The following is a 23,745-nucleotide window of genomic DNA, read 5'->3' as shown; positions in this document are numbered from 1 at the left end:
CTGAGTTCATTCAGCCAATTTCCTACCTGTTTTTGAATGCCACATATCATAATCCTTTTGCTCGTTGAAGAGATACGGGGAAAAAAATTAGAAAGGAGGATTGGGTTGAGTTTAATGAAAAATCACTCAAACTAATATAAATTAGTTTAGAATATACCAAGGTTGTGTTTAATAAAAAAAAATTAGATTATATATATAAATTGAAAAAACCGAATCAGTATGACACTAACTCAACTAAAGTCTTCATTCGTATTTATATATTAGTTTAGTATACACTCTTTCATTGCACGTTTATAGGTTCTAGATATAAAACGTATTGATCATTTTTTTTTTTTTGAAAAGCTAAAACATGTTGATCATTAATGGTATATATGCCAACTTAAGGATCACGCGTGATTCACGATGTGATGAATCAATAATATATATATATAGTAATCAGTTGTGTAGAGAACTGGAATCAAGTTTGCATTCTCATCTCTTTTTTATGATAAGTTAAACAAAAAAAAGAATATCTCAACGAATTAAACAGTAAAGTGTCAAAAGTAGCCTTATACACCCTTGATTGACGAGTTATATATATCTATTATCTAGAAGAAAACCAATGAGGATGGGATTCCTACGTATCCACGCAAACACCCAAGAAAAATAGAAAATTCACACGATAAGCCATATTCTTCTTTTCCCTTTTTAGTTTTGGTTGTTCTCCAAATCCTAGTATATAAACAGGACTTTGTTTTCCTTCAACATAATAACTCACCTTAATTTCCATTTTCTGAAATCATGGCTGTCTTGTTGGTGGCGATGGTATTAAGCTTATTGGGCAGAGAAGTTCTTGGGGATGTTGGAACTGCCGCATCCTATGATCCTCCCTACATACGTGAGTAAATCCTACCTTTTCCCTTGTATTTAGAGTATGCTACCACCGTATATAATTGAAGCCTGAATGCAAAACATGTCAGAACTTACAGTTATCAACTAATGGTGAGGTTTAGGTTTAGCTGTCAAAGCTTAACTTAGGTGGTAAAAGAGAGACAAGATATGAATAAAATTCCTAAATTCGAATCCAAATGCTATTTTTGGCACCATAGAAGGTGGACTCTGTAGTACAGAACTAGCTTTCTAATGGTAACAACATATGAAGGAAATTAAGATTTTGCAAGCATTTTTCATTTATCATTAATTTATTTTTATTACCATTATTATTTTTAGTTTGAGAAAAGAGTATTCAAACTTAAAACTCTTTTGAGCATGGAATATATGCAACTACTATTAAATCAAATATTTGGATGCATCATTAATTTATTAGTAGTATATGAATTATTGGTCACGTTGCAAAATTGTAAAGGCCAATGCAGCACTGTGAAATTTACGTTTGTCTCAACTTTCTGATTTTTTTTTTTTTTTGCTTCCCCTTTAACCTCAATTTTTTTTTTATTCAGCTACCAAGTGCAATGGTAATAGTGAAGAACAATTTCCACCAGGAAATTTGTTTGTCGCTGTGAGTGAAGGACTGTGGGATAATGGTGCTGCTTGCGGGAGGCGTTACAGATTGAGGTGTTTGAGTGGCAATGGAAGGCCATGCAAAAGTGGTAATATTGATGTGAAGGTGGTGGATTTCTGCCCTAAATCGCCATGTCCAGCCACCATGGTCATGTCCAATACTGCTTTTAACGCCATCTCTCGTCCTGGTGGCAGAATTAACATAGAATACGTGCAGTACGTTAATCTCTACTACTTACCTCTAATCTCTCTCTTCTATGCTCAAATACCTTATCTTTTATGATTTTCTTGCAGGGTATGACTTGGTTCGACCTAAGTTCCATCTGCAGCTGCTTAAATATACTTAAAGGCCGATGTCTATTGACTAATGCCTGCTTATATATATAGCGCTTGATAGCATTGTCTTTTCATCCCTACGTGTTTCTTAATTGTAATTGCCTATTTAATCAATAATATCGGAAAATAAATAGAATTGTGCAGTATATTTAGCAGTTATTCTGACAATTGACATGCTGATATTTTAACAACTTATATGCCAAATGAAAATCTACGTACTAAGAAGTGAGAATCGATGCCAATAGCAACAACCAGCAAATATAATCGCGAGCAAGTTTTCACTATCTTAATTTTATTTGACCTGGTACTATATGCTATGGGTAAATGCTTTTAAAGATTTTATTATTTTTTGTTAATTTCTTCTTAATTCATGTATACCTTCTAATTATGTAGACATTATATTCATTTATACTAATATTAATAAATTCATCAATTTTTGAATGTTCATATAATTTTTTGGAATATGATTTAAATTATTAATGTTTTGTTTGGTTGAGATTTTTATTATTTGTTTTTTGTTTATTATGGAAAAAATAAATAAATAAAAGAGATAAATAGCATAAGTTTTGACTACATAAAGCTTAAAATACAATAGAAAAAATATTTATAATCAAAGAGCAAGAAGACCCGCAATAACATAATGAAATTTAGCAAGTGAATAATAGATATCTGGTACACCTACCAGACAAAGTGTTGAGGGATATAATAATTTTAAGTTTTTAATCAATTGTTTTTCTAGTAAAATTTGCTATTCAACTATTAATTTTAGTTTGTTAGTTTAATGTTGTTTTTAATTAATCTTTTAATTTTAATTACTAAGATAAAATTAGTTTGTCACAATTTTAGTCCTTAATTTAAATTGGTGTAATTTCTTGTAAGATTTGACATTTTACTTATCTCTATATTATTTATTACCATACGTATATTTATATGGATAAATTTAACAAGAAATAACAAGAAACAAGAAATACCTCTATGCCCCCATGTGATTAGAGGGAAAAGCCCAATCGGGCTTCTTTTTAAGTATGTTATAGAATATGCAGCGGCATTTGGTTGGGGGTGGATGGAAATAGACGATCTTCACCGAAAGTTGAAGAGACCAGCGGCAGAAGGCCATAAGTGTGGAAACTGATTCGAGTAGTTTTTGATAAGGAAAGGTTTTTGAATTCTGAAGATGCTATTGCTCACTGTTTCGCTTTGAATTTACTCCTTGGGTATTCTGGATCAACTGTTTCCATGATATTCTATCTGTCAAATTACAGTGTATTAAACAGGGGAATCATTTCCTTTCCAAGTTCTTTCACTAGAAGTACACTGTTAAAAATCTTTCCACGAAGCTGGTGCTCAAATAATTAACTAAAGAAGACAAGTAGACGATGGTATTGACTGAAGGAATTTGGAATTTTCGGGTGTAAGATGTGAGCATTTTCACTGAAATTAGTATCTCTCTTCTTCTATCATTAGAATAACATAAGTTACTGTGGCAACAATATATTAATCCATCACAGAAATTTGGTCTCTTATGGCTTCCAATGGCTGCCCTAATTTCCAAAACCATGTTCAATATTTCAAGGTCCTTTTGAGTATTACACAAGATTTCAATTCCTTTCAGAATGGAAAGACCGGCCAACCCTTCATGTCCAATACTTGCTGGAAGAGGCACCTTCCTTGCACACTTTTCTACTACACCTTTCAAATTTATGTCAATTACCCAATTTTACGGTCAAAACTGTCCAAGGTTGAGCAAACAAAAAACATGTTTTGTTGATTTCTTCTATAGATTTATTATTGGATACATAATATATATATATATATAGTTAATTGAGAAGCTATCGTACAATTAATCCGAAAGGACATGGATTCAATCCCGTTCTCAAGAGTTGAGTGACAAGAAATCAATTCGGGAATAAATTACAAATGAAAGAAAAAAAAAACAGGGCTCAGCAGCCATATCAATTAATACAGATAAATACAAAATTGAGAATGCAAACTAAAACCTTCCAAACCTTTATTTATTGCGTACGGTAAACAAAATCCAAGATACGGAGAAGGAGAACTGATTAACTAATCAACTAATTAGACACAAAAGCACCTACAGCATCATGAGACCAAGGAACAGAGAGCAGCCAATAAAAGAAGCAAAATGGGAGGAACAGAATTGGGTTCTGACAGCTGATGAGGTTCTTCCTCGACCACGAGTTGCAATGCCACCACCTCTTACTTTTCTCATATGAATCCTGAACTTCTTAGGCACAGATGAAACGAAGTCGTGGTCATCATCTCCTGGTTTCTCCCCAGCTTTCACAGGCTGGCTTAGGAGGAGTCTCCTGAATGGAATCAAGACTCCTCCTCCGTCTTGGTCAGCAGCAGCTGAAGTTGGAAGAGATCGAGAGAACAAGAGGAGGGTGACAATTGAGAGAGCTAATATGAATCTGAGGAGGGTCATGCCTGGCTGTTACGCTGTTACGTTATGGGGAACGGAGCTCGTTCTGGAAGTTTAGAAGGAGAAAGGATAAGATGTTGTAACAGTGAAGTGTTCAAAGAGCCGCGATGAGATCTGCCAGGAGATATACACAAAAATATATAAAATGAAGAGGCGTTGGTTGGAGTGGGCCAGAGATTAATCATATAATAATTGCTAGGAGTATGATACTCGCACCGTGTTGATATACATTGCTTTCAAATACCCAAAAATTTATATAAAAATTATAGAGTAATTCTGGCACTGCCAGTTGAGGACATTGGTGGGGCAGCGCAGGTGATGACAACGTAGCGACAGTGATGTGTGATTTTATCAAATGTAAAGAACGTTTTTAATAACACACATGAAACAATTACAAAACTATTGTTTTACATTTTAAATATATAACTATTTATTCATAAAACTAATATTCCAAGCAGAATTATACTAATGAAGTCCACAGAGATTCCCAAGCACAATCTTACTATATATTCTCTTTAAATTTTTTTTTTGTTATTCTTCCACTTTCATTGAATTTAAAGAAAAAAAAATTGATTTCATGTTTTTTTTATTATAAATTGGTGTTCTGTGCTTTTTTACTGTCTAAAAATTTTAAAAAACCATTAAAAGTATTTGGAATATAAAAGAATAAATATATTAAAAATAATAATAAACCGAATCTAAGTAGCCTAATGATCATCCTCATGATGTTGACAAGCTTTCCAAGTTTCCTAATCTCCCCAAGTCCTCTTAGAGAAATCACACATCTTATATGCATATCCTCCAGATAGCTTAAATCTTATTTCTATCCAAGCTTTATGGCATCTTTTGTGTAAGCTTAAGCCATGCTATTACATCACCATGTAATGCTCTAAAACTTAGTTTATTAATCATATTCAAATAAATTCCTTCAGTTGAACTTCTTGTAATAGCCTTAAAAACTCATAAATTGAATTCTTCAATTTATCTCACTATAAAGTCTTTCAACTTCGCATATCAAATCCTATTTGATTGATGCTCAAATTAATTCTTAATAATTATTTTATGTGTGTGACTCATTAAGCTTCTTATCATGTTGACAATAAGTATAAATTGTAATTCCAAATCTCATTTACAATTGGATGAATCAAATCTTATTTGATTTCATCATCAATTCTTTAATTGGCTGATTATACTTATAGACTAAGATTGGCTTCTAGCAAAACATCATGGCCACCCAAATGATAAAAGAGTCATATGGTTTGACTCAAACTTTCATGTCTAGTCTTCCTTGTGTAATTCAATGCTATCATCATGTATCTCAGAATGGACAAACGGCATGGTACAGTGTCTCCCCTTTATATCTTTCATATGAAATATTAAGCCTTAATGTCGATTTTTTATGATACCTTAAGGAAACTCTTTTCTTTTCATCCTGCTTTGGTCGAATAATTCATCAAGTCGATACTTCCCTTTTAACAATTTTCACTTAGGGTGATAATTTCTCTCTGGACAATTCATATGCCTCCATATGATTCATGCTATATCCAATGACATACTTTTTGGGCATCCATGGTTAGGATCTGTAAAGATTGAATCAAAGTATAACACTCTTCATTCAAGATAACAATGATGTCTCAAGTTTAAGGATTACTTACACGACTAACATATGAGAATTTAATCCTTAAATACTTGAGTAAAGTACTAAATGAAATTCTCATGACGGGTCCAGTTTAATAAACTTGTTCTTACTTGAACAAGCACTTACATTTTTGTTCTAACTATCCTTATACTATCAATCATATGAGATTGTTTGCCCACTTATAGTGAGAATATAAAATGTGCTGGCCTTTAAGCATCAGTGATGTCTTGTCTCAATGATACATCGGTTACAAACATTTAAGATGTGTGCTTTGATGCATTAAAATCTCATAATTATAACTCTTTATAATTTCCATGCAAAGTGTCAAATATCCAAGAATTTTATCAAATTAGTTTCAGAATAATTTATTATCTATAAAATTATTTGATAAAGTGAATTTTTTTCAAGTTTTATACATTTTCGGATAAGTATCTCTTGCCCAACTCTAAGGCATGCACTTACAAAAAGTACCTAGTGAATTTAAGAAATTCGATCATATCTATCATTAAGAGTTTGGTATCACCTTGATTGACCGCAAACACCGAGTATTTGGTTAATTAGTTGGTGCATTATTCTCCTATTTAAAAAATAAAGTTTGAATTTTTTTTTTCAATTATATATATATATATATATATATATATAAACTTGATTGACCACAAGTTTGATGCTATTTGAAAGATGCTAAAGGGTATATAATTTGATTAAATGCAAGAATGAAGCAAATTAATTAATTATGGAACTTTTTATTGGTAAGAAGGATTAAAAAGGAGAAAGATGAAAAAAAAAAATTAATCCAACGATTACTTTTCCATAATCACTTTCTTACTTTGCAGCTTAATCATTTGCATTAAAACTTTTCCCCAAGACAACTATCCTCTGCATGACAGTTTAGGATCCATGGCTCAATGTTCATCATCTATACTCTACTTTTTATCATGGGTGATGATAATAGTGGTAAATTTTATTATTCTTGATGTTGATGGTAGTTTTATTATACTGGAGGAATATTGTTGTTTTATCATAATTATTTTTATGATTATTAATTTTAAAATTAAATAATAAATTTATATTTTATTTATAATTATATATATTAATTTAATAATATTAATTGTTTATGAGAATTATAAATAATATTATATTATATAAAATTTAATCTAATTTATTTAATATACATCATATTACATATTTAATAAATATTTATATATTCATATATAATATAAATTTTGATACGTTTAATTAATCCTATCATCTTCATATTTACTTACATAATTATTAACATTATATATCTATACAATATAATTAAAATACACAAACACAAATTATCAAATCTATTACATATTAAGTTCGTCTTGTTTTTGCAACGCTAAAATAAAAATGTTTTAATGTTTTTTTTTTGTAAATTATTACTGTAATTCTCTAAACAAGTTAACACGCACGAATATAACAAAACAAAAAACGTAAAATGCGGATCTAAACTTCAAATAGTAGTCTCTTTATGATGTAATGAACTTGGACACGAAGCAATCTGAAACTTCTTTGATATCGTGTGGAAAAAAAATAACAAAAAGATATTACCAAAAAGTAGAACTCTAAAAACACTTGATAGGCTTCAATTCTGTACATTCAAAGCAATGACGCAGCGCGGAAATAATTCAGAAGTTATAATCATACTCGTCTTAAAAGGTAAATGGGTTTCCAGAACGGCATGAAATTCCAAGCACTCAATTACGCTGTGACACGCGGAGCCGCCAAAGAGACGCGCTGAGGTACCACTACCTTGAAGCTTCAGCCGCTACGAGTCTGACTTAAAACCTCTACATAAATTTGACCCAAAGTCGCAATTCCCATACTTTATTCTATCACCGATTTTCATACTGAGCAAAGACCAAAGAGATGCTATTCTCGTTCCATTTAAAAAGCGAAAGTGCTCAAGGGGATAAAATGCTTGAAACTTGTTTTCCATTTCAAGTATGGTTCGCAGTTTGCTGTCCAAGAACTAGAACCAAAAAGTTTGAAGCATTTTCAGGCATGTGACTCCCATTGCAGATACCCTAACGGAAAAGGGCATCAAAAATATCTGAATTGAGCTTCTGCGACAATGGAACCTGACCCACGAGTTTAGCCAATTCTCCCGTGACTCGATCCATGTACACCACATACAGCCCATTTCTGCTCTCTAAAACTTCAACAGCTTTCCGTGCCTGGACAAGTGATGTCACCCACTCTTCAAAAAGAACTGCAATGTCATTGTCATTTATCATTCCCTAATGGTCAGTGCGGCCCAGCAACTTTACCATTTACCTCAACCATGGACATTAGATGGATGAATAGATGATACTAACGTTACTGTAGTATCGTAAGAACATAGTGTCTCTAATTAGAAGTAAATAATAGTAATTAAGATTTTCATGCTGGTTTCATATTTGCAGAAACTTTTTCGCTAATTTGAACAAGGGTGAATGTGAAATTAATATCTTTTTGCAGCTATTCACAATCAATGCACATTGCTCTTTACTTTTCTATGTTAGAAGGGAAGTAGGCAGGAGCTTAAAAGAGACTTTGTTCAGAACCAAAGAAATTACAATGTCCTAAAAATGAGTAATGGATGCGGACAGAGACAAAACTTCAAGTAGAAGCCTACCTTATGAGTTTGCCTCTCTCGGGGCAAACCATACCATATGCAATGAGCAATGCATGCAAAACGCAAGGATTGTGTGCGTTATTATATGCAAAATGTGCTGGCATCTCATGTTTGGTACATGCATGCTGTGCAAAACACTACATCGATCCCAAAAAAGATATATGTACGCCTAAGTGTTATGTTACATTGGAACCGAGGAAGCAAGCATGGTGAATTAATGGGAGCGCAACAGTATAAATAACTATGAGCAGAAAAAATTGGCAAATGCATACTATTGTCAAAGCCTTCATTTGCTGGCCAGGTTAACAAGTAGTCTGATACCAAAAACTCAATAAGCTGGATCCTGCCACCCAGAGAAACAGATCAAACTGAGCTACTCATATTACACGGAGGAAATCCATATGCAATAACCCAGACTTAAAAGTATTGCATAAAATCTCGAGTTATTTGCACAAGCAGCTTGCTGAGGTTGCATACAATTCACCTAAAGCCTATTAAACAGCACAGAAGCTGGTATATTAAGCACAAGAAACAAATATGCTACCATGAAATTTGTTAACAATAGCACAGCATGAAATGAACTCCTTTTTAAATGAACATGGTAACAAAATTTTGGGTAGTATTGAAATCTACCTCACAGAAAGCAATTTATCCATGCTGTCAATGGATAACACTCACTCCAGCATCCTTTATATTATCAACGGATCCAGACTAAGATGAATGAATGCTTAAGATATGAAACTGAAGCATTTCAACCTTGTTGGGCACAATAATAAAGTTTGCTTGCTGGTGACTCAGACATTATGGGTTCAAGTTAATCAAAGTAGGAATAAGACTGCATATATCTATGTAAGAAACAAGCGCTTATCCAAAAACTAAATAAATAAATAAACATGCGATAAGAATATCCTAAAATTTCTTGAAATAGCATCTTTTAAGGGGCTTCCATGACTTTTTCCTACTTTTTTTTTCATTTCATCAAACATCTTCAAAAATATCAAAGTGGAGGTCAATATCCATGAAATTTCATGTCTTCAAAATTTCAAGAAAAATGACACAAATTTTGCCATATTTCGATGTTATACTGGACATATGGAGGATCCATCCTCAGATTCAACAGACATTCAGCAATCTAAATATCCTTCTAAGGAAAACTTAATGACTCAAAACAAGTTTCCAAGCTCCTGTGCCTTCTCCTCAATTGCTAGAAACTCAATGCAGTACATAAAACCATAACTCTTGTGCAATAATTCTGGTGGAAATCTCTAAATTTGAATATTAGGAGATAACTATTCCAGTAGATAGAAAAGGAACAAAACAAAGCACGAGATGCAAAATACAACTCTACAGTAAGAAGAGAAAAAAAATTGCGGTTTTTATAACAGAGCATAATGCTATTTTCTGACAAAAAAAAAGTAGTACAGACACACACATATGCACACGCACCAGAGCATGATGCCAAGGAAAAGAGAAAACATACAGCAAAATCATAAACAACAAGGACAAAGAAGAGATAAGCAATCCAAAAAATTCTTACAAGATTGCCCTACGTCCTAAGTTTAAATAACTGTAACTAATGATTGTTCTTGTCAAACTATAACTAATGAGCTGAAGTTAATCAAAGGTCAAAATTTAGAGAAAAGAACATAAAAGATTGGATAACTAGGAAATACTTACATTACAAACATGCACTCATGCATAGCAGGAAAATTTTCATCAAATGGATCTGAGAAAAGTAAACTTTCTGCGAGTACAGATATTCTTTGAGAAACTGAAAGTATTACACGCTGTCCAATGTAGGGTTCACACCCAAGCTTACGGAGCAAATGTTGAATGTAGAACTGGGAATTGGTGTCACTGTGATGTGCCTCTGAAATAGCATGTTGAAAACAAAAATAAATAACTGACGGAAAGGAGAGAAAATTGGTGACTAAAGGCAAGCACACATTAGCATCTCACTTCTGTAAGCAGTAGATGCCGATGTAAACAAATAAGCACAAGAAAAAAATATTCTGGTTATCGAAGACATAAATGTTTAACACCACAAACTTACAACAAATCTAAGTAGGTTCCAAACACAACAGAATATTTACCGTCTCCTCTTGAGGGAGAAGACATCAGTCTAACCAAACGCATAATTAAGCTGCTAACAACTCCTTCAATGGATTCCAATTTCCTTCCCGTCGATAATAGATTCTTCAATGCCACTAAAGAAAACACATGAAAGAGGAAGAAGAAAAGCACACAGATTAGACAGTCAGGATTTTCAAACCAGTATAGCAAGCCAAGAAAAGGCCCACATTGCAGCACAATAAATATTGGCAGAAACAAAGGGAAACGAGCATGAAGAAAATATGGAAATCAACAGTTTATTCATTTACCTTCAATGTCAAACAAGATTTCAGATTCAACAATGCTGAATAACCACTAGTTTACATCAGAGAAGCAATCTTTTCATTTCTTAACTTTCTTTCTCAAATACTAGCAAAAAGTTGCAATTTCTGCTAGTTTCCAATAAGCCTAATCTGAGTGACTTGAGTCTTATTTTCTATTCAGTCAGACCAACAGTTCTCATTTCTCCTGCCTCAGAACAACTTCAACTTGTACAAGACGCTAAAGGTACAAACATATTTATATATTTGTTTTTCAAATTTGATTTCTAGGTCAACCACCTTCCAAACATTCTTCATGTGCAGTCCTTTCTATATCATCTGCTTTTTCTCACACTGCATTACTTCTGATGCCATTTGGACTGGTTCGTAAACTTAACTTGGCTTCAAAGTAACTTAATCCCTAAAAGCAGTGTGGAACCATTGCCTCACTCAGATATACATTAGTCAGGGATGTCTAAATCGAAAAAGTATTTCATCTACTTCAGAATGAGATAAGATACATTAAAGGACAATATCAGTTTTTTCTCCCCTGCTTTCTAACCAACCTGAATTTCAGGTCATGTGGGCTTCAACCATTTAATATGGTAAGCAGGCAAGGTACTCTACAGCAATATGGCCAGTGCTACCAGTTTTATTAGGCTTTTAATTCTTTTCTGATTTGTTAAGAACAAGATCAACCCACGCAAATGGAAAATCTAATGAAGGAAAATCATAAGCTATTCGGTAAATAGAGAAAATACACCAAGAGGCTTAAGTCTCAACCATCCTGGAATTAAAAAACTCCATTCTAACCTTTTTTCTAGTAGAAAATAAAAGCTGCCTTACATCAAAATCTAAAGACTGTCCCACAATCTAAAAACAGGAAATGACATTAGGCGAGTATTCATGGGAACTAATCACAATTTACATTATGGTATTCAAAAAAACACCTTATTACCAAAAGCAGCCACAATTAAATAGGTTAGCCATTCCTTTTGTTGATCTTGCCTACATCAATCCTACAGTTCACTTCTGGTCACAAACAATGATGTGGAAGTTTTCAGTACTTTTAAACAACCATGGGATTGAGATATCTCCATATGAATTTGATATTCAATATGTTGTATACCTAAGTTTCAAAAGCAAATATGTTGTATACCCCTAGATATACAGTCTTTTGAAGAAACAGTTCATGACTTGAATTTCTATTGTGAAAGATTTTACATAAGCTCCAATGAATGATACCATGTCATGATTACCTAAAATGAATTCCACAGCTTGGTGAGACCAATTTTCAAATTTAGATTCTTGAACCTACAGAAAAGGTATAAATAAGAAGAAAAGGAGTTACCACACTATGGATTTACATCTCTTAGAGTGATAAACAAAAACCAGAAGACAAAAAAGGCACTTTACAGGAGAACTTGTATCACAAAGCTCCACAAGAAAATCAATTGAAGCCTTAAGCTGCTCTGCTTGATCTTCATCGTTACAGCCTGCAGTTATAAACAGAAGTCCTGTTACTAGTTCCATTACAATAAAAGAACACCATTTCTTTTGGTATATTCATAACATTCAAACCAAAAAAACTACTAATCTACTCTATGATCATGATACAAACTATAAAATAACTATTCCATTCCAATCCCACTCTATGAATGAAATGATTATATTCCAATTCTACCATATTCCATTTAGCAAACCAAATATGCTATAAATGGTATAAACTGGCGGTACTTGGTCTTTATAGTCCATGCATAGTAATTCTACTAACTTTTTGTAATAATGAAATTCATTCACATCATACTTTCTTATCCCAGTAAAATGAACATTAAAGGGAGTTGATCACCTAAATCAAATAAGATACAAGATTGAACCTTATATTGCCATATCATCGTGGTGCCCCAAGAAACATAGATCGAATCAGAAAAATATAAACCATAAGAAGGAATCCAGATTAGTTACAAAGGGTCCAGAAAATTCTTGTATATGCACCTAAAACACGCCCTTTAAGAGATGAAGCAGCTCCTTTCCTTCTTTCCCTCAGTCGAACTGCAAGCAGAAAAGAAACCATATATTAGACAAACATTGAAAACACGCAGCTAGTTCTGATAAATGATAAAATGTTAATGATTTAACCTTGTCTGAGAAATCTTCGGCGAAGAACATCATTGAATCTACGATCAGAAGCGTCTCCAAGTCGATTAGGGCTTAATTTCCCCAAATTACCGAAGAAATAGCACTTGCAAGAAGCAGTTTGCGGGAAAAGGTCGAATTGCGAAGCATCTAGAAACACATACATACACGCAACCCTGTGTTCAAAGGAAACTAAATGCAGCCAAAAGGAAGGAGGAAATTTTGAAGAGAAAGAGTAGAACTGGAGAACCTTCGGCTTCCTTGAGATCGTCTCTGAGTCTGAGAATCTCTTGCTTTCGCTCCTTTGCCTAAAAATTCCATCAAAGAGAGAGACAGAAATTAGAAATTGAAATTTGGCAAATGTAAAGAGGGAGTTAGAAGGAAAAGAGAGAAACAGAGACCTTTCGCTTCCATTTAAGAGCGTCGGATTGGGAAGGAGGAGGATGGTTCTGGAGAAACTTTGATCGGAGGAGAGATATGGCTACGGCTAGCCTTAACGATTCATCACTTGAAGTATCTCTCGCTGCTGCTGATGCTGCTCGGTTTTCGCTGGCGGACATTCCTGTCTACCTAAATCAAAAGACGCGGGAAGATTTGGGGATTTTTTTATTATTATTTTGGAAGTTGGTTTTAAAGACCAGCACACCTGGGCCTGTTTTACATTTCACAAGGCTTAAGTTGGCCCAATAGTCCAGTTTCATCTTTCTTAGTTCCTAATATTTATAAGTTAACGAGTAATGAATTTTATAAACCAAGAACTAAAACTAATACTAGAAAAAATGTTGGAAGATAATTACAGAAACTTATTGGCATGCCCAAAATGAAAACACTCTTCCTTCCCTCAAATGCTTACAAAACTTTTTAAATCGTTATAAATACAATTCATCTCAACACATGAGAAATAAGTAAAAAAAAAAAGGTGCCCAAAAGTTGAAGTTTGTTCACTCCAATATTACAATTGTAGATCAGCACAAAGTTAGAAATACAATTAACGATTTTATTAGAAATTGATCCACGATAAATCTTCTTTATGCATAATCTTTAATCAACATATAAGGTTAGAAGAACCGATCCTGATAAGAGTTGAGTTGTGAGCTTGGGATAATCAGATGGAAGCATTGGTGAATAAGAAGAAAAAGTTGAAAGGTTAATTAATTTAGAGGTACAGAAAAGGTCTGATCAGCCAAGATTGGTGAAGTCCAATAGGTGGAGCGGTAAGCAAAGTTAAACGTGAAGGGATAGCAACCTCAATGATTGAAGAAACAACTATTCGAGCATATAATCAAGAGCGGTACAAGTTTAGTCAACAAACGATATGATTTGAGAGGCCCCTTTCAATCCCAATAATTGACGACATACATTGATCTTTTTGGCATGAAACGGCGCCTCCCCCTCCCATCCAGCTGATAAGACTTTTGTTTAAGCTCATAATTCTAGCTAACTTAATTTTGCTTTCAGCAGGCCTCCATCCCAGGAACGAGCCTACCCCTCGGCCACCACATATCCTATTCTTGGATTCATTAAAGACAACCATTTATCACATTAATCTAAGCTCCATCAGTAACAGTTAGTACTAGGTGATATACCCAAGAGTTGCATGGATTTTTCTTCAGGACTTTATTTTATTTAGCGGGCAAATTACCATCTTCAATCTGTCTCCGGTAGCACAACTTCATGAATTTAAGCCTTTTTTCAAACATGGCAGAGTGAGAATGAACGGATAAAGGCAGTGACAGAAATCAAAGTGGACTTCACTTTGACTGTAAATAAGCTAAAAACTTGAGATTTATGAACTAAGTTCAACAATAAACTAAATTACTCAAGTCAAAAAATTTATCAAAAAACTAATCAAATACAAAAACAACTGGATCCCTTAAACAGGTGACCACTCTTCCCGAGAACTCTGGCATGTATTAGCCACACTCGAGGACAAAATCCATGGCATTATGGTTTTAATTTCTTTTCTCAATAAACACACCGCTATGACCTCGGAGAAATATACAACTCAATAAAATTTTACCTGTCCTTGGCAGCTCCACCTTTATCAAATAATACAAGTTGCTCGCCTCAAAAAGCAGGGGAAAACGTAGGAAACATTATATTGAAGTGGAGATAAGCAGAAGTCCTTGTGAACACAGACATTAAGAGTAGCATGCAAAATTTAGGATAGATTCTGACAGGCCTCGACCTCAGATGCCTGTGCATCCAACAGAGCTTGGCCCGAAGGATTAGAGCAAATGATCCTCATTGTTGCATCAAATACAGCTTTTTGGAACTTGTCATCTTCCATCTTCTTTAGGATTTCCTTCACCACATTAAAATCTAATCCTCCAGCCATAACAAGTTTCCCAATTATTTCTCCAAAATTATTTGGTGCTTTTGGCAAATCAATGCTAATATCATCCAACAAGGCACCATAGAGCAGGCAACCAGTCCCTATGTCTCTAGGTGTAAGAACTTTCTTAGTAAGTAAGTATTCCAGAAGTCTTGAAACCGGCTCAACACAGGGTGGGCTTTTCTCCAAGGCAATGGAGATGGCTTCTTTCACAACCTCAGGGTGGTATGATGGAGATTTTAGTTCCTCCACACATTGCAATGCCTCATCCAGCAGCCTAACACTAAAATATTCTTCCAACAGTGCCTGTGTTTTTCTCCGTAGACCTGGATTTATTCTTGCAGCCGGTGCTAGTGGTTTCTCTAGAACCGGAGTCACAACAGCCACAGGCACAGGTTTGGCAGAAAGAGATGGTTGTCCCACAGGCTCTGCACCTAAAATAGAATTAGATGGCCGAGCTGGAGGGGTTGAACCGCCCTGCAACAGGGCACTTGTCCTACCACTCATTAGGCCACCACTGCCTTGAGGTAACAGCCTCGGATTCATTGAAGTTGATTTATTGATTAATGGTGATGGGACACGTCCCCCAGGCAGTACACCTGACCCATCACCCCTTGGCATTGACCGGTTCCTAGGAACCTCCCAATTATCATTGTCCATTCCAGGCATACCAGGCATTCTTCGAGTTCCTGGCATTCCGGGCATCAAACCCCCAGTACCAGGACGAGTGATAGGAAAACCACCAGGACCAGGACTCATTGGACCACCAGAAACAGCACGACTATTTCTAATACTTGCGGTAGCACCTGGACGCAGCCCAAGATTTTTTTCAGCCTCAGAATGGATTTCTGTGATTGTTTTGGCTTTCACCTGCAAAAATTAAGAAAATAAGAAGACATTGGGTTTAAAACCCATTCACAAGGACATGTCAACAACATCTATCTAATCTAAACCAGAAAATTTTGATGGCATTTATGAGCTACCTCCTCACGCCTGGGAACCCAGTTGTTTGCACGAAGATCAAGAACATCACGAACCATAAATCTCAGTCTTGGGGCAAGCTGAGGATTTGTAGTCAATTCCTTCAGTCTGCTGAAGTACATATCATTTATGCGCCGTGATTTTGTACTCTCATCAAGCTGCTTACCAATAGTGTTGAAGAACTGACAAATGGCTTCAACATTCTCCTCTGCAGGGCAAGCCTTAGTATCATGGCCCAAAAGTTCCTGTTTGACAGAAAAGGCAAAAAATGGTTTAGAATAAGTTACTAATAAACCCAAGCACCATTAATCAGGAAGACAGGAAATAACCTGCACAATGTGATGGACTATCTTCTCAGGAACCATTTTCTGCTTCAGAAGCTCACCAATTAAACGAATGTTACCTAGAGTACGGAGCTTGACCATCCTTTCTTTATCCCTACGCTCCATCTCTTGCTCAGGGGCAGTCATCAGCCCCACTTCTTCCCTAAGCTTGTCAGCTCCCTCAAATGCCTCTTGGCAGTTATTCAAAAGGACTCGGTAAAATGTGATTTCTTTTCCACCAGGTTCGTCAGATGGGAATTGGGGGAGCTTATCATTAAGATCAGAACACAACAGAGAATACATGGGACAAAATGTGGGTTCCAGAACAGCCTTCTCAAATATTAGAGAAATAACCCCCTGTAAAGATACCATCAGTGAGTTCATCTTACAACTGCAGTAACTAAAAAAGGAAACGATATAAATCAATGTGTGAAAGTATGTGTGTACACGCAAAGACATACAGAATAATGTGCAGTAATGTAAAATGACTAACAGTAATGTAAAAAAGAATAACCTTCAAGATATCAGCTGATGTGATGCCAGAATCAATAAGTTGGCCCTTCAGAAGATCATACTTCTCAGGAGTCAGCTTGTTCAGTATCCTGCACAGAGAACAGATAACCATTCAGAAAAATCAGTCATTCACAGTTAATTTCATCCCAAAGGACGGGGAAGGTAATCATTGCCTCTTCCTATCATGCAAACTTGACAAAAGAAAAAACACTTAGCAAGTTTGCAAGCTATTTACAGATGGAAGCCGTCGCTTGTCCAGGTAATCAGATAACGAATATGCAATTTTCACCACTGCCATTAGTATCAAGAATAAATTTATCACATTCTCTTATTCACTGCTTAACGCAATGTGCAACCCATATTCAGCAACTTCGAAAATTAAAAGTTGCAGGTACAAACCATACTTAAAAACATATTAAACCTGAACTGTAGAGCTTGTTATGCCATAATAAAATCCAAGGTTGGAAGTTCAAAGCAATTCCCTATTCCAGTAACTTAGTAAGAAACAAAAAAAATTGTTCCTACTTCATGGATTACTAGGACGCCATTGAGCTTAATTTAGGACCACATCCTGAATAAGATCCAGAAAATCAAGGTCCCTTATGGTTCGTCAATAGAAATCAGAGATAATGATGCAAGAAACGTATTTTAAATTTTACCCTTTAACAGTCTTTAGAACACGCTCCTTCTCAGAAAGATTCCCCCTTCTAGCCGACCAGGGCACCTCAGCTTTGACCAAAGCTGGAGCTGGTCCTCCCTGGTTCAACAAAGGAAACTCAATGTCCAACGCCAAAAATCTTAAAAAGACAAAAAGAATTCAACTCCTTTTACATCAATTACCCCTTGGTTAGAAGAGATTTGTGCCCGGGAGAACTGAGAGTTGAGTTGATCCTGGCGATTAAATTGAGTAGCTTCTGTCTGTCTAGAGTCATATCGGCTTCCAAATTCTCTATCCCGAAGGGATTCCCAAGACCTCTCCTCACCAGCAGAAGGAAACTGTGCTGAACGGTTACGCCAATCACGATTGTCTGGCTCGGAGTAGCGGTTCTGACTCTGATTTGGTGGCTAGCAAAAGTTTAGACGATGGATCAACAAGTGTTAACAAATAATGATGGTTTGGCAGAAATAATGGAAAATACAGACATAATCAAGACAAATAATTACTACTAAAATAAGAAAACAAAACATAAAATGCAAAAAAGAACTTAGAGATTACATTGCTTTCTCCACGACCCCAGTTTTGATCTTCACCAAAGAGTTCCGCATCAATTTCTCGTTTGATTTTAAGAATCTCATCGGCAACTTCTACAGCCTAAAAGAAGGCAAACAGCATAAGCAGAGATTATATCAAACAATAATCAAAAAGTGACACTGTGCTATTTCAACTCAATATAATTGAAACAGAGTGCGAACAACATTGAACAACTCCCTTGCAAGCAAATAAAAAGCATATGTTTTTGTCTTTTTTGGTTGGTTTTTGGAAGCAAAATTTAACAATACTTTAATTGATGCAGAAATAAAGTATACTACTAAGAACAAGTTTATACAAGTACCTCCCTAAGCTGTAAAAGCTGGTCCCGAGTGTATCGCACACGTTCACGACCCTCAAATCGTGTGTCTCCAGCCTACAACAGTAAACCAATTGATATCTTCAGATTCTACAACCCAACAATATTCCAATATGCAACATGTAAACAAGCAGATCACTGTCTAAAGAATAAAGCGCACAAAGGAATAAAAGTAAACACAAACTCTAAATTGGTACTAAGAACTTATATGGAGAATTCAGATTACGGTTATCAAAAAATTAACATACTTATCTAATAAAAATAAAAAGATAAGTTCCACAAATGCTCAGTGACATCCAAATAAAAAGACATCACAATAGTTGAAATATAATGATTTGTATCATAAGGAGTTCGTCAAAAGATCAAATCTTTTGCACTTCACAATCCTCAATATAGACTTGGTTACTTAATACGCAAAAAGTCCATACAGTTAATAAAATTCAACTCATTAATAGAACTTATTCTTTCCAATTAGGAGGATCCACAAGTAAATACAAGTGGCACATAGAACTATATATTACTATTTTACACACCAGCAGCAGAGTTTAAAAATCCACAAGTGGGTTTAACTGATCGCGGGCACTTAAAATTTTAATGTTAACTTCTTTATTTGTACTTATAGAAAGACATGGCAATCAATTAAACCGGCTTATAGATTTTTCAAATTCCACCACCAGTAAATCAAAAAATATTTCATAGATAACCATTGAAACAGAGCTAAGAGGATTGACCAAAAGATAGGACAAGTTCATTATCTTTCCTCACTGGAACACCTCTATTTGTTTAAAAATAAGATCCTAAATGTTTGTAGGTCCTTTATGGGCAATCAGAAACTCATAGACTACCCACCTAAAGCCTACATATTTATCTTCGTCCATATTTACAGCAAGTACACATACTAAGTGCCCCACCAAGAATTAGGACAAAGCTATTCATACTCTTCCTCTTTTAAAGGTCTACTAATATCCAACTCTATTCTCTTATGATTAATAACAAGGAAAATTTGGCAAACACCAAGTGTAATAGTAAAAGCAAGAAGGTATAAATTTAAAGCCTTTCAAACGAAAAATGAAAAACAATATTTATCTCAAACATATATTATAAATCAATAACAGCAATGACAAAATCACATCTAGTTGCTAAAGATCCAATCTAGCTCAGAATTCAGTCGCAAAAAAGTACTACCTAACAGCTGTTACAAGAACAATTTAAAAAGAAAACCCATCTGAATCCAACAGTGAAATATCTACAAGGCAAAACTAACCCAACCCAAATCAATCAAAACCAACAAAGATCACATCAAAAAGGCTAGATCCATAAAACTGAAATATGGGTTTTGAAGAGAAAGGGATAAAAAGATTGAACCTTAATGGAAAAGGGAGGAGGAGCACCGCCATGAGGACGAAATAGAGGAAGATCAGAGGAAAGGGAACCAAAGGCTAACGAAGAAGAAGATGAAGATGATGAAGAAGAAGAAGGACCACCAAGGAGTCTGCCCCCTCGACCACCACCAGGTCTTAAGCTCAACACCGTCTGATCACCCTGCTGCATACCTCGATCTTTTCACGCGAGATTCAATCTCCGCCGTCCGATCAGAAAAAGGCAAAAAACTCAGCGATAGTAAAACGCTGAATCTGAATATGGAAGGACAAAAAATAAAGGTTCTTGAATATAAAGAGATAAAGAAACAAAATTGGTTTTTCAAGAAAGAGAAGAGACGAAAGTTTTTCCCTCTCTTCTGCGGGAGAGCAAAGAAGAGGAGAAGAGAAGAGAAGAGGAGCAAGTATGTGAGGACGGTAGCGAGGAAAAACAAACCCTCCTTTTGGAGACCTTTTTTTATTTTTTTCTTCAGTCACTATTTTGTAGGTTTGTATGTATAATTACATCAGTACCCTCGTTGGTTTTGGGCTTGCCAAGATTTCTTTGGCGTTGATTGACAACTTTGCCCTTCCTCCTTTGCTAGTGTTTTACTCTTATTTAAATGTTTTAGTTTTAAAACCCTTATACAAATTCTATTTATGGCTTAAAAATTTATTTTTGTTAATTTGATAATTAATATTACCTTGTAAAATGTTTCAAACCTTATGCCAGTCCTTCTAAAATTTTATTAGAAATTACAAAGTCCGTATGTGTTGGTTTTATCGTAGCGTAAAAATAAGTAAAATTAAAAAAAATATATCTTCAAATATGAACACTCTGATTAGTTTAATGTTTCTTTAATAAAGAAAGCAACCAAGTTGAAAAAGAAAAAGCTAACTTCCTTGGGGATAAAATGCAATGAAGAAGAAAATCATAACCTCAAAACAAAATGCATACATAAGGTTTTCTTTCTTTTATGATGATGATTATAAGGTTAATGTACATATAAGGATATAACATGGATTCATGTCAAGATATAAACATAGAACATCTATTGTTTTGATCACTTTATTGATTCAAAGACTTTCTTTTGGGTACTTTTAGAATTATATCATCAAAGATTCGTTACATATATTAATTATCTTCTAAAAATACATAAAAATTATTATTTGTAATCAAATATATTTTTAATTAAAATAAAAAATATTACAAAAAGAATGAGATAATAATTATCAAAAATCAAATGGGCAACATGGGGAGCCGAACCTCTATTCGGGTTGATTCTTTAATTGATTGTTTTGTACATTTAACTTGAATAAACTCGCATTAATTCATTGGGTTTATGAAAAAAAGATGATATGTACTTTTCATTAATCCAAATCAATTAATCTGGCTTCTAAAAAGGATTATAATATTATATCTAATTTAGATTTTAAGTACTAATTATTGATTTTTTTTTATTTTTCATTTAAATATATCTTTTGAAACATTTTTAAAAATAAAAATATATTATACAAAACTACAAAGTAAAATGAATTTTATAAACTTAACTCTTTTTTTGGTAAGTTTTCAATGATAATGAATGTTTCTAATATTAATCATAAATTATCATTTATATAATTATACACAATATTTAAATAATATATAATTTTATTTACAAATATTTTTATTTATATGAAATTAACTAGAATGACTTAACCATTGAATCATTGTTCCAATAACCTAGAGCTTTAAACAGATCATTATCTAGTCTAATTTTGATAATTGTGAATGAATTATTCTCATACAATAATTGTATAAGAACTCACTTAGAGTTATACTATGTTTTTAGTATTTTTTTATACAATACTTTAAAAGTTCTTAAATTATTTAAAATTTTAATAAATTATTTTTTTACTACATTCAATTAAGCCTTTAAATTTTTATTTGCATAAAAAAAATCTTTATAATTAACGGCTGGCTGCATGTTATCAGTTAAAATGACACATGTTATTATTATGTCATGTGACTGATTATAATGGAAGGTAAGTCTACTATGTGATCATATTATTATATCATAGTAGCATATAATGTCATCATTTGCTATGATAAGTCAACATACTATATCAAAACTACATAATATAAAAAATAATAAGTATCATTTTAATTAATAGTAAGTAGTTAATTATTGATTATAATAACTTATTTAAATTAAAATAAAATGCTAAAACTCAAAAAAATAATTTATTTGAATTTTTAAAAATAATTTAAGTTTTTTTAAATGTTATATCTATTTTTTATATCATAATACCATACTAATGTGATAGAAGCAAAGGGCTAAAGAAGTAATTTCGAGAATCAACTTATGACTTGCATCATCTATGTCGGGGAATAACACAAGGACAAAAAAGGTACTTTGAAAAAATAAAAATACTTTTTACATCAGTTTTTTTTTTTCCTTAAAAAATGAACCTGCTCTTTTTTCCTTATGAAACTCACCCTAGGCGGCCTTACCCTTGCGTTACCAAACATAACACGAGGGAGCGTGCGTTTGTGTTCTTGCCCTAACTTTTACCGGTTACCGCCTCTGGGTCCCCTCTAAAATGCACCCCCCGTCTTAGCCGAATCTCAACGCGACAGCAACCTCGAAACCTACACGTGCCGGTCGGATTCAAGCTTGCCTATCACTTTCGCAATCTACATGAACTCAGTGAGTAACACCGTTGCGACACGTATACCCTTGGGCCATAGTAGGGAATTTTGCCATTCTGTGCACTGTTTGGCGAGCTTTTGCAGTAATTTTGGACATGGAGAGAACGGTATAAAATTTTGTTGGTCTGTACTCTTTAACCTGGATTGGGAGCCTCATAGGTTTTTGGTGAAAAAAAAAGTTGGAGACAATAAGTTGTATCACCTTTGAGTTGTTTATTGTCCTAACATATGATTTTAATTAATTTAGTCAACTTAACATGGATCATTAATTTTCTTAAATGAAACTTGGGTTTTTTTTTCTTTTACAAATTAAACATGTATGGATAGATTTTGCATAGAATTTGCAAATGGGCAAATGACAATGAGAATATACCTATTTGACTTTTTAGGGGATTTTGTTGCAGTGTCGCCAAAAGTAGCCTGCAGCTGCAATCATTGATAAAAGAAAGCGAAAAAGCACAATGTTTCAAGTAAAACTTGCTCTTGATTTTCCAGATTTTGCCTTTGCCTGTAAATGGGAATGGACTTGTCACATGTGATCAGGTTTTAGTAACTTTCAGTTACTCAGGGGTATAAAAATAAACTCTTCAGTCATAAATAAGTGAAATCTATGATTATTATACATATTAGAAGTAAGGTTTGAGTTACTGCTCCTATTGACGGTCTAATTAACTTATAGGCAATTAAGTCCTCTCAATTTTTCCTTTAAATTGGGGGCCAAGCGACTTCGTTTTGCCTTGACTTAAACATTATCATATTTTTGGAATTCTTGGTGAGGAGAAGGAGAGGAGAGAGAATAAACAAAGAAAGGAAAAAAGAGAGTTGTCGCCATCGTCGTCACTGAAGAGAGGCGACGATGGCAAAAGGAGGTGAGGGAGTCTCAAGTTTTTCAAATAGAAACAGAGTTG

At 34.1% G+C, this 23,745-nt stretch overlaps 3 protein-coding genes and 1 non-coding gene across 6 annotated transcripts; 1 reads left to right on the top strand and 3 right to left on the bottom strand.

Annotated features, from left to right (window-relative positions):
• Positions 1 to 709: 709 nt before the first annotated feature.
• LOC110411103 (EG45-like domain containing protein) lies at positions 710 to 1,962 on the top strand. Its single transcript, XM_021421125.1, has 3 exons — positions 710 to 877; positions 1,440 to 1,716; positions 1,795 to 1,962. Exons 1-3 carry the CDS (start codon positions 781 to 783, stop codon positions 1,799 to 1,801), a joined length of 381 nt encoding a protein of 126 aa, XP_021276800.1. The 5' UTR covers positions 710 to 780; the 3' UTR covers positions 1,802 to 1,962.
• Positions 1,963 to 7,489: 5,527 nt separating this feature from the next.
• Positions 7,490 to 14,674, bottom strand: MPS1 (multipolar spindle 1). Of its 2 annotated transcripts, XM_021421806.2 has the most exons (10): positions 13,469 to 14,674; positions 13,318 to 13,375; positions 13,071 to 13,217; positions 12,927 to 12,983; positions 12,348 to 12,427; positions 12,191 to 12,245; positions 10,653 to 10,766; positions 10,237 to 10,429; positions 8,832 to 8,902; positions 7,490 to 8,154 (listed from the first exon to the last, which is right to left on the bottom strand). In XM_021421806.2, the coding sequence occupies exons 1-10, from the start codon at positions 13,625 to 13,627 to the stop codon at positions 7,970 to 7,972; spliced, it is 1,119 nt and encodes a 372-aa protein (XP_021277481.1). In that variant the 5' UTR covers positions 13,628 to 14,674; the 3' UTR covers positions 7,490 to 7,969. The 2 variants fall into 2 exon arrangements, with proteins under 2 accessions (XP_021277481.1, XP_021277482.1); XM_021421807.2 differs by lacking the exon at positions 8,832 to 8,902 and having other exon boundaries at positions 8,026 to 8,154.
• A 148-nt stretch (positions 14,675 to 14,822) lies between these two features.
• Positions 14,823 to 20,601, bottom strand: EIFISO4G1 (MIF4G domain-containing protein / MA3 domain-containing protein). 2 transcript variants are annotated; one of them, XM_021421803.2, is made up of 9 exons: positions 20,153 to 20,601; positions 18,773 to 18,844; positions 18,436 to 18,531; positions 18,060 to 18,284; positions 17,879 to 17,976; positions 17,221 to 17,308; positions 16,713 to 17,063; positions 16,386 to 16,628; positions 14,823 to 16,272 (listed from the first exon to the last, which is right to left on the bottom strand). In XM_021421803.2, exons 1-9 carry the CDS (start codon positions 20,336 to 20,338, stop codon positions 15,229 to 15,231), a joined length of 2,403 nt encoding a protein of 800 aa, XP_021277478.1. In that variant the 5' UTR covers positions 20,339 to 20,601; the 3' UTR covers positions 14,823 to 15,228. The 2 variants fall into 2 exon arrangements, with proteins under 2 accessions (XP_021277478.1, XP_021277479.1); XM_021421804.2 differs by having other exon boundaries at positions 18,060 to 18,272.
• LOC149527523 (small nucleolar RNA snoR103) lies at positions 19,587 to 19,691 on the bottom strand. Its single transcript, XR_016350957.1, has one exon. It is a non-coding gene; the product is annotated as a small nucleolar RNA snoR103 (small nucleolar RNA).
• Positions 20,602 to 23,745: the final 3,144 nt, after the last annotated feature.

The sequence above is a fragment of the Theobroma umbraticum genome, unplaced genomic scaffold, assembly GCF_002168275.2.
Source record: "Theobroma umbraticum cultivar Fairchild unplaced genomic scaffold, ASM216827v3 scaffold_56.0, whole genome shotgun sequence".
Classification (NCBI taxonomy): domain Eukaryota; kingdom Viridiplantae; phylum Streptophyta; class Magnoliopsida; order Malvales; family Malvaceae; genus Theobroma; species Theobroma umbraticum.
This window is presented reverse-complemented; position numbering and strand designations above follow the sequence as displayed.

What these genes read in the sequence shown, in the direction of transcription:
- MPS1 (XM_021421806.2), bottom strand. Translation starts at nt 13,627, where the DNA reads ATGTCCGCCAGCGAAAACCGAGCAGCATCAGCAGCAGCGAGAGATACT. An exon ending in CGATCTCAAGGAAGCCGAAG is followed by an intron (nt 13,218 to 13,317) that starts GTTCTCCAGTTC and finishes ATGTGTTTCTAG; the next exon opens with ATGCTTCGCAATTCGACCTT. An exon ending in TCTTAAAGGGCGTGTTTTAG is followed by an intron (nt 12,428 to 12,926) that starts GTGCATATACAA and finishes TTATAACTGCAG; the next exon opens with GCTGTAACGATGAAGATCAA.
- EIFISO4G1 (XM_021421803.2), bottom strand. Translation starts at nt 20,338, where the DNA reads ATGCAGCAGGGTGATCAGACGGTGTTGAGCTTAAGACCTGGTGGTGGT. An exon ending in GGGGTCGTGGAGAAAGCAAT is followed by an intron (nt 18,285 to 18,435) that starts GTAATCTCTAAG and finishes AACTTTTGCTAG; the next exon opens with CCACCAAATCAGAGTCAGAA. An exon ending in AAATCTCTTCTAACCAAGGG is followed by an intron (nt 17,977 to 18,059) that starts GTAATTGATGTA and finishes TTGTTGAACCAG; the next exon opens with GGAGGACCAGCTCCAGCTTT.
- LOC110411103 (XM_021421125.1), top strand. Translation starts at nt 781, where the DNA reads ATGGCTGTCTTGTTGGTGGCGATGGTATTAAGCTTATTGGGCAGAGAA. An exon ending in CTATGATCCTCCCTACATAC is followed by an intron (nt 878 to 1,439) that starts GTGAGTAAATCC and finishes TTTTTTATTCAG; the next exon opens with CTACCAAGTGCAATGGTAAT.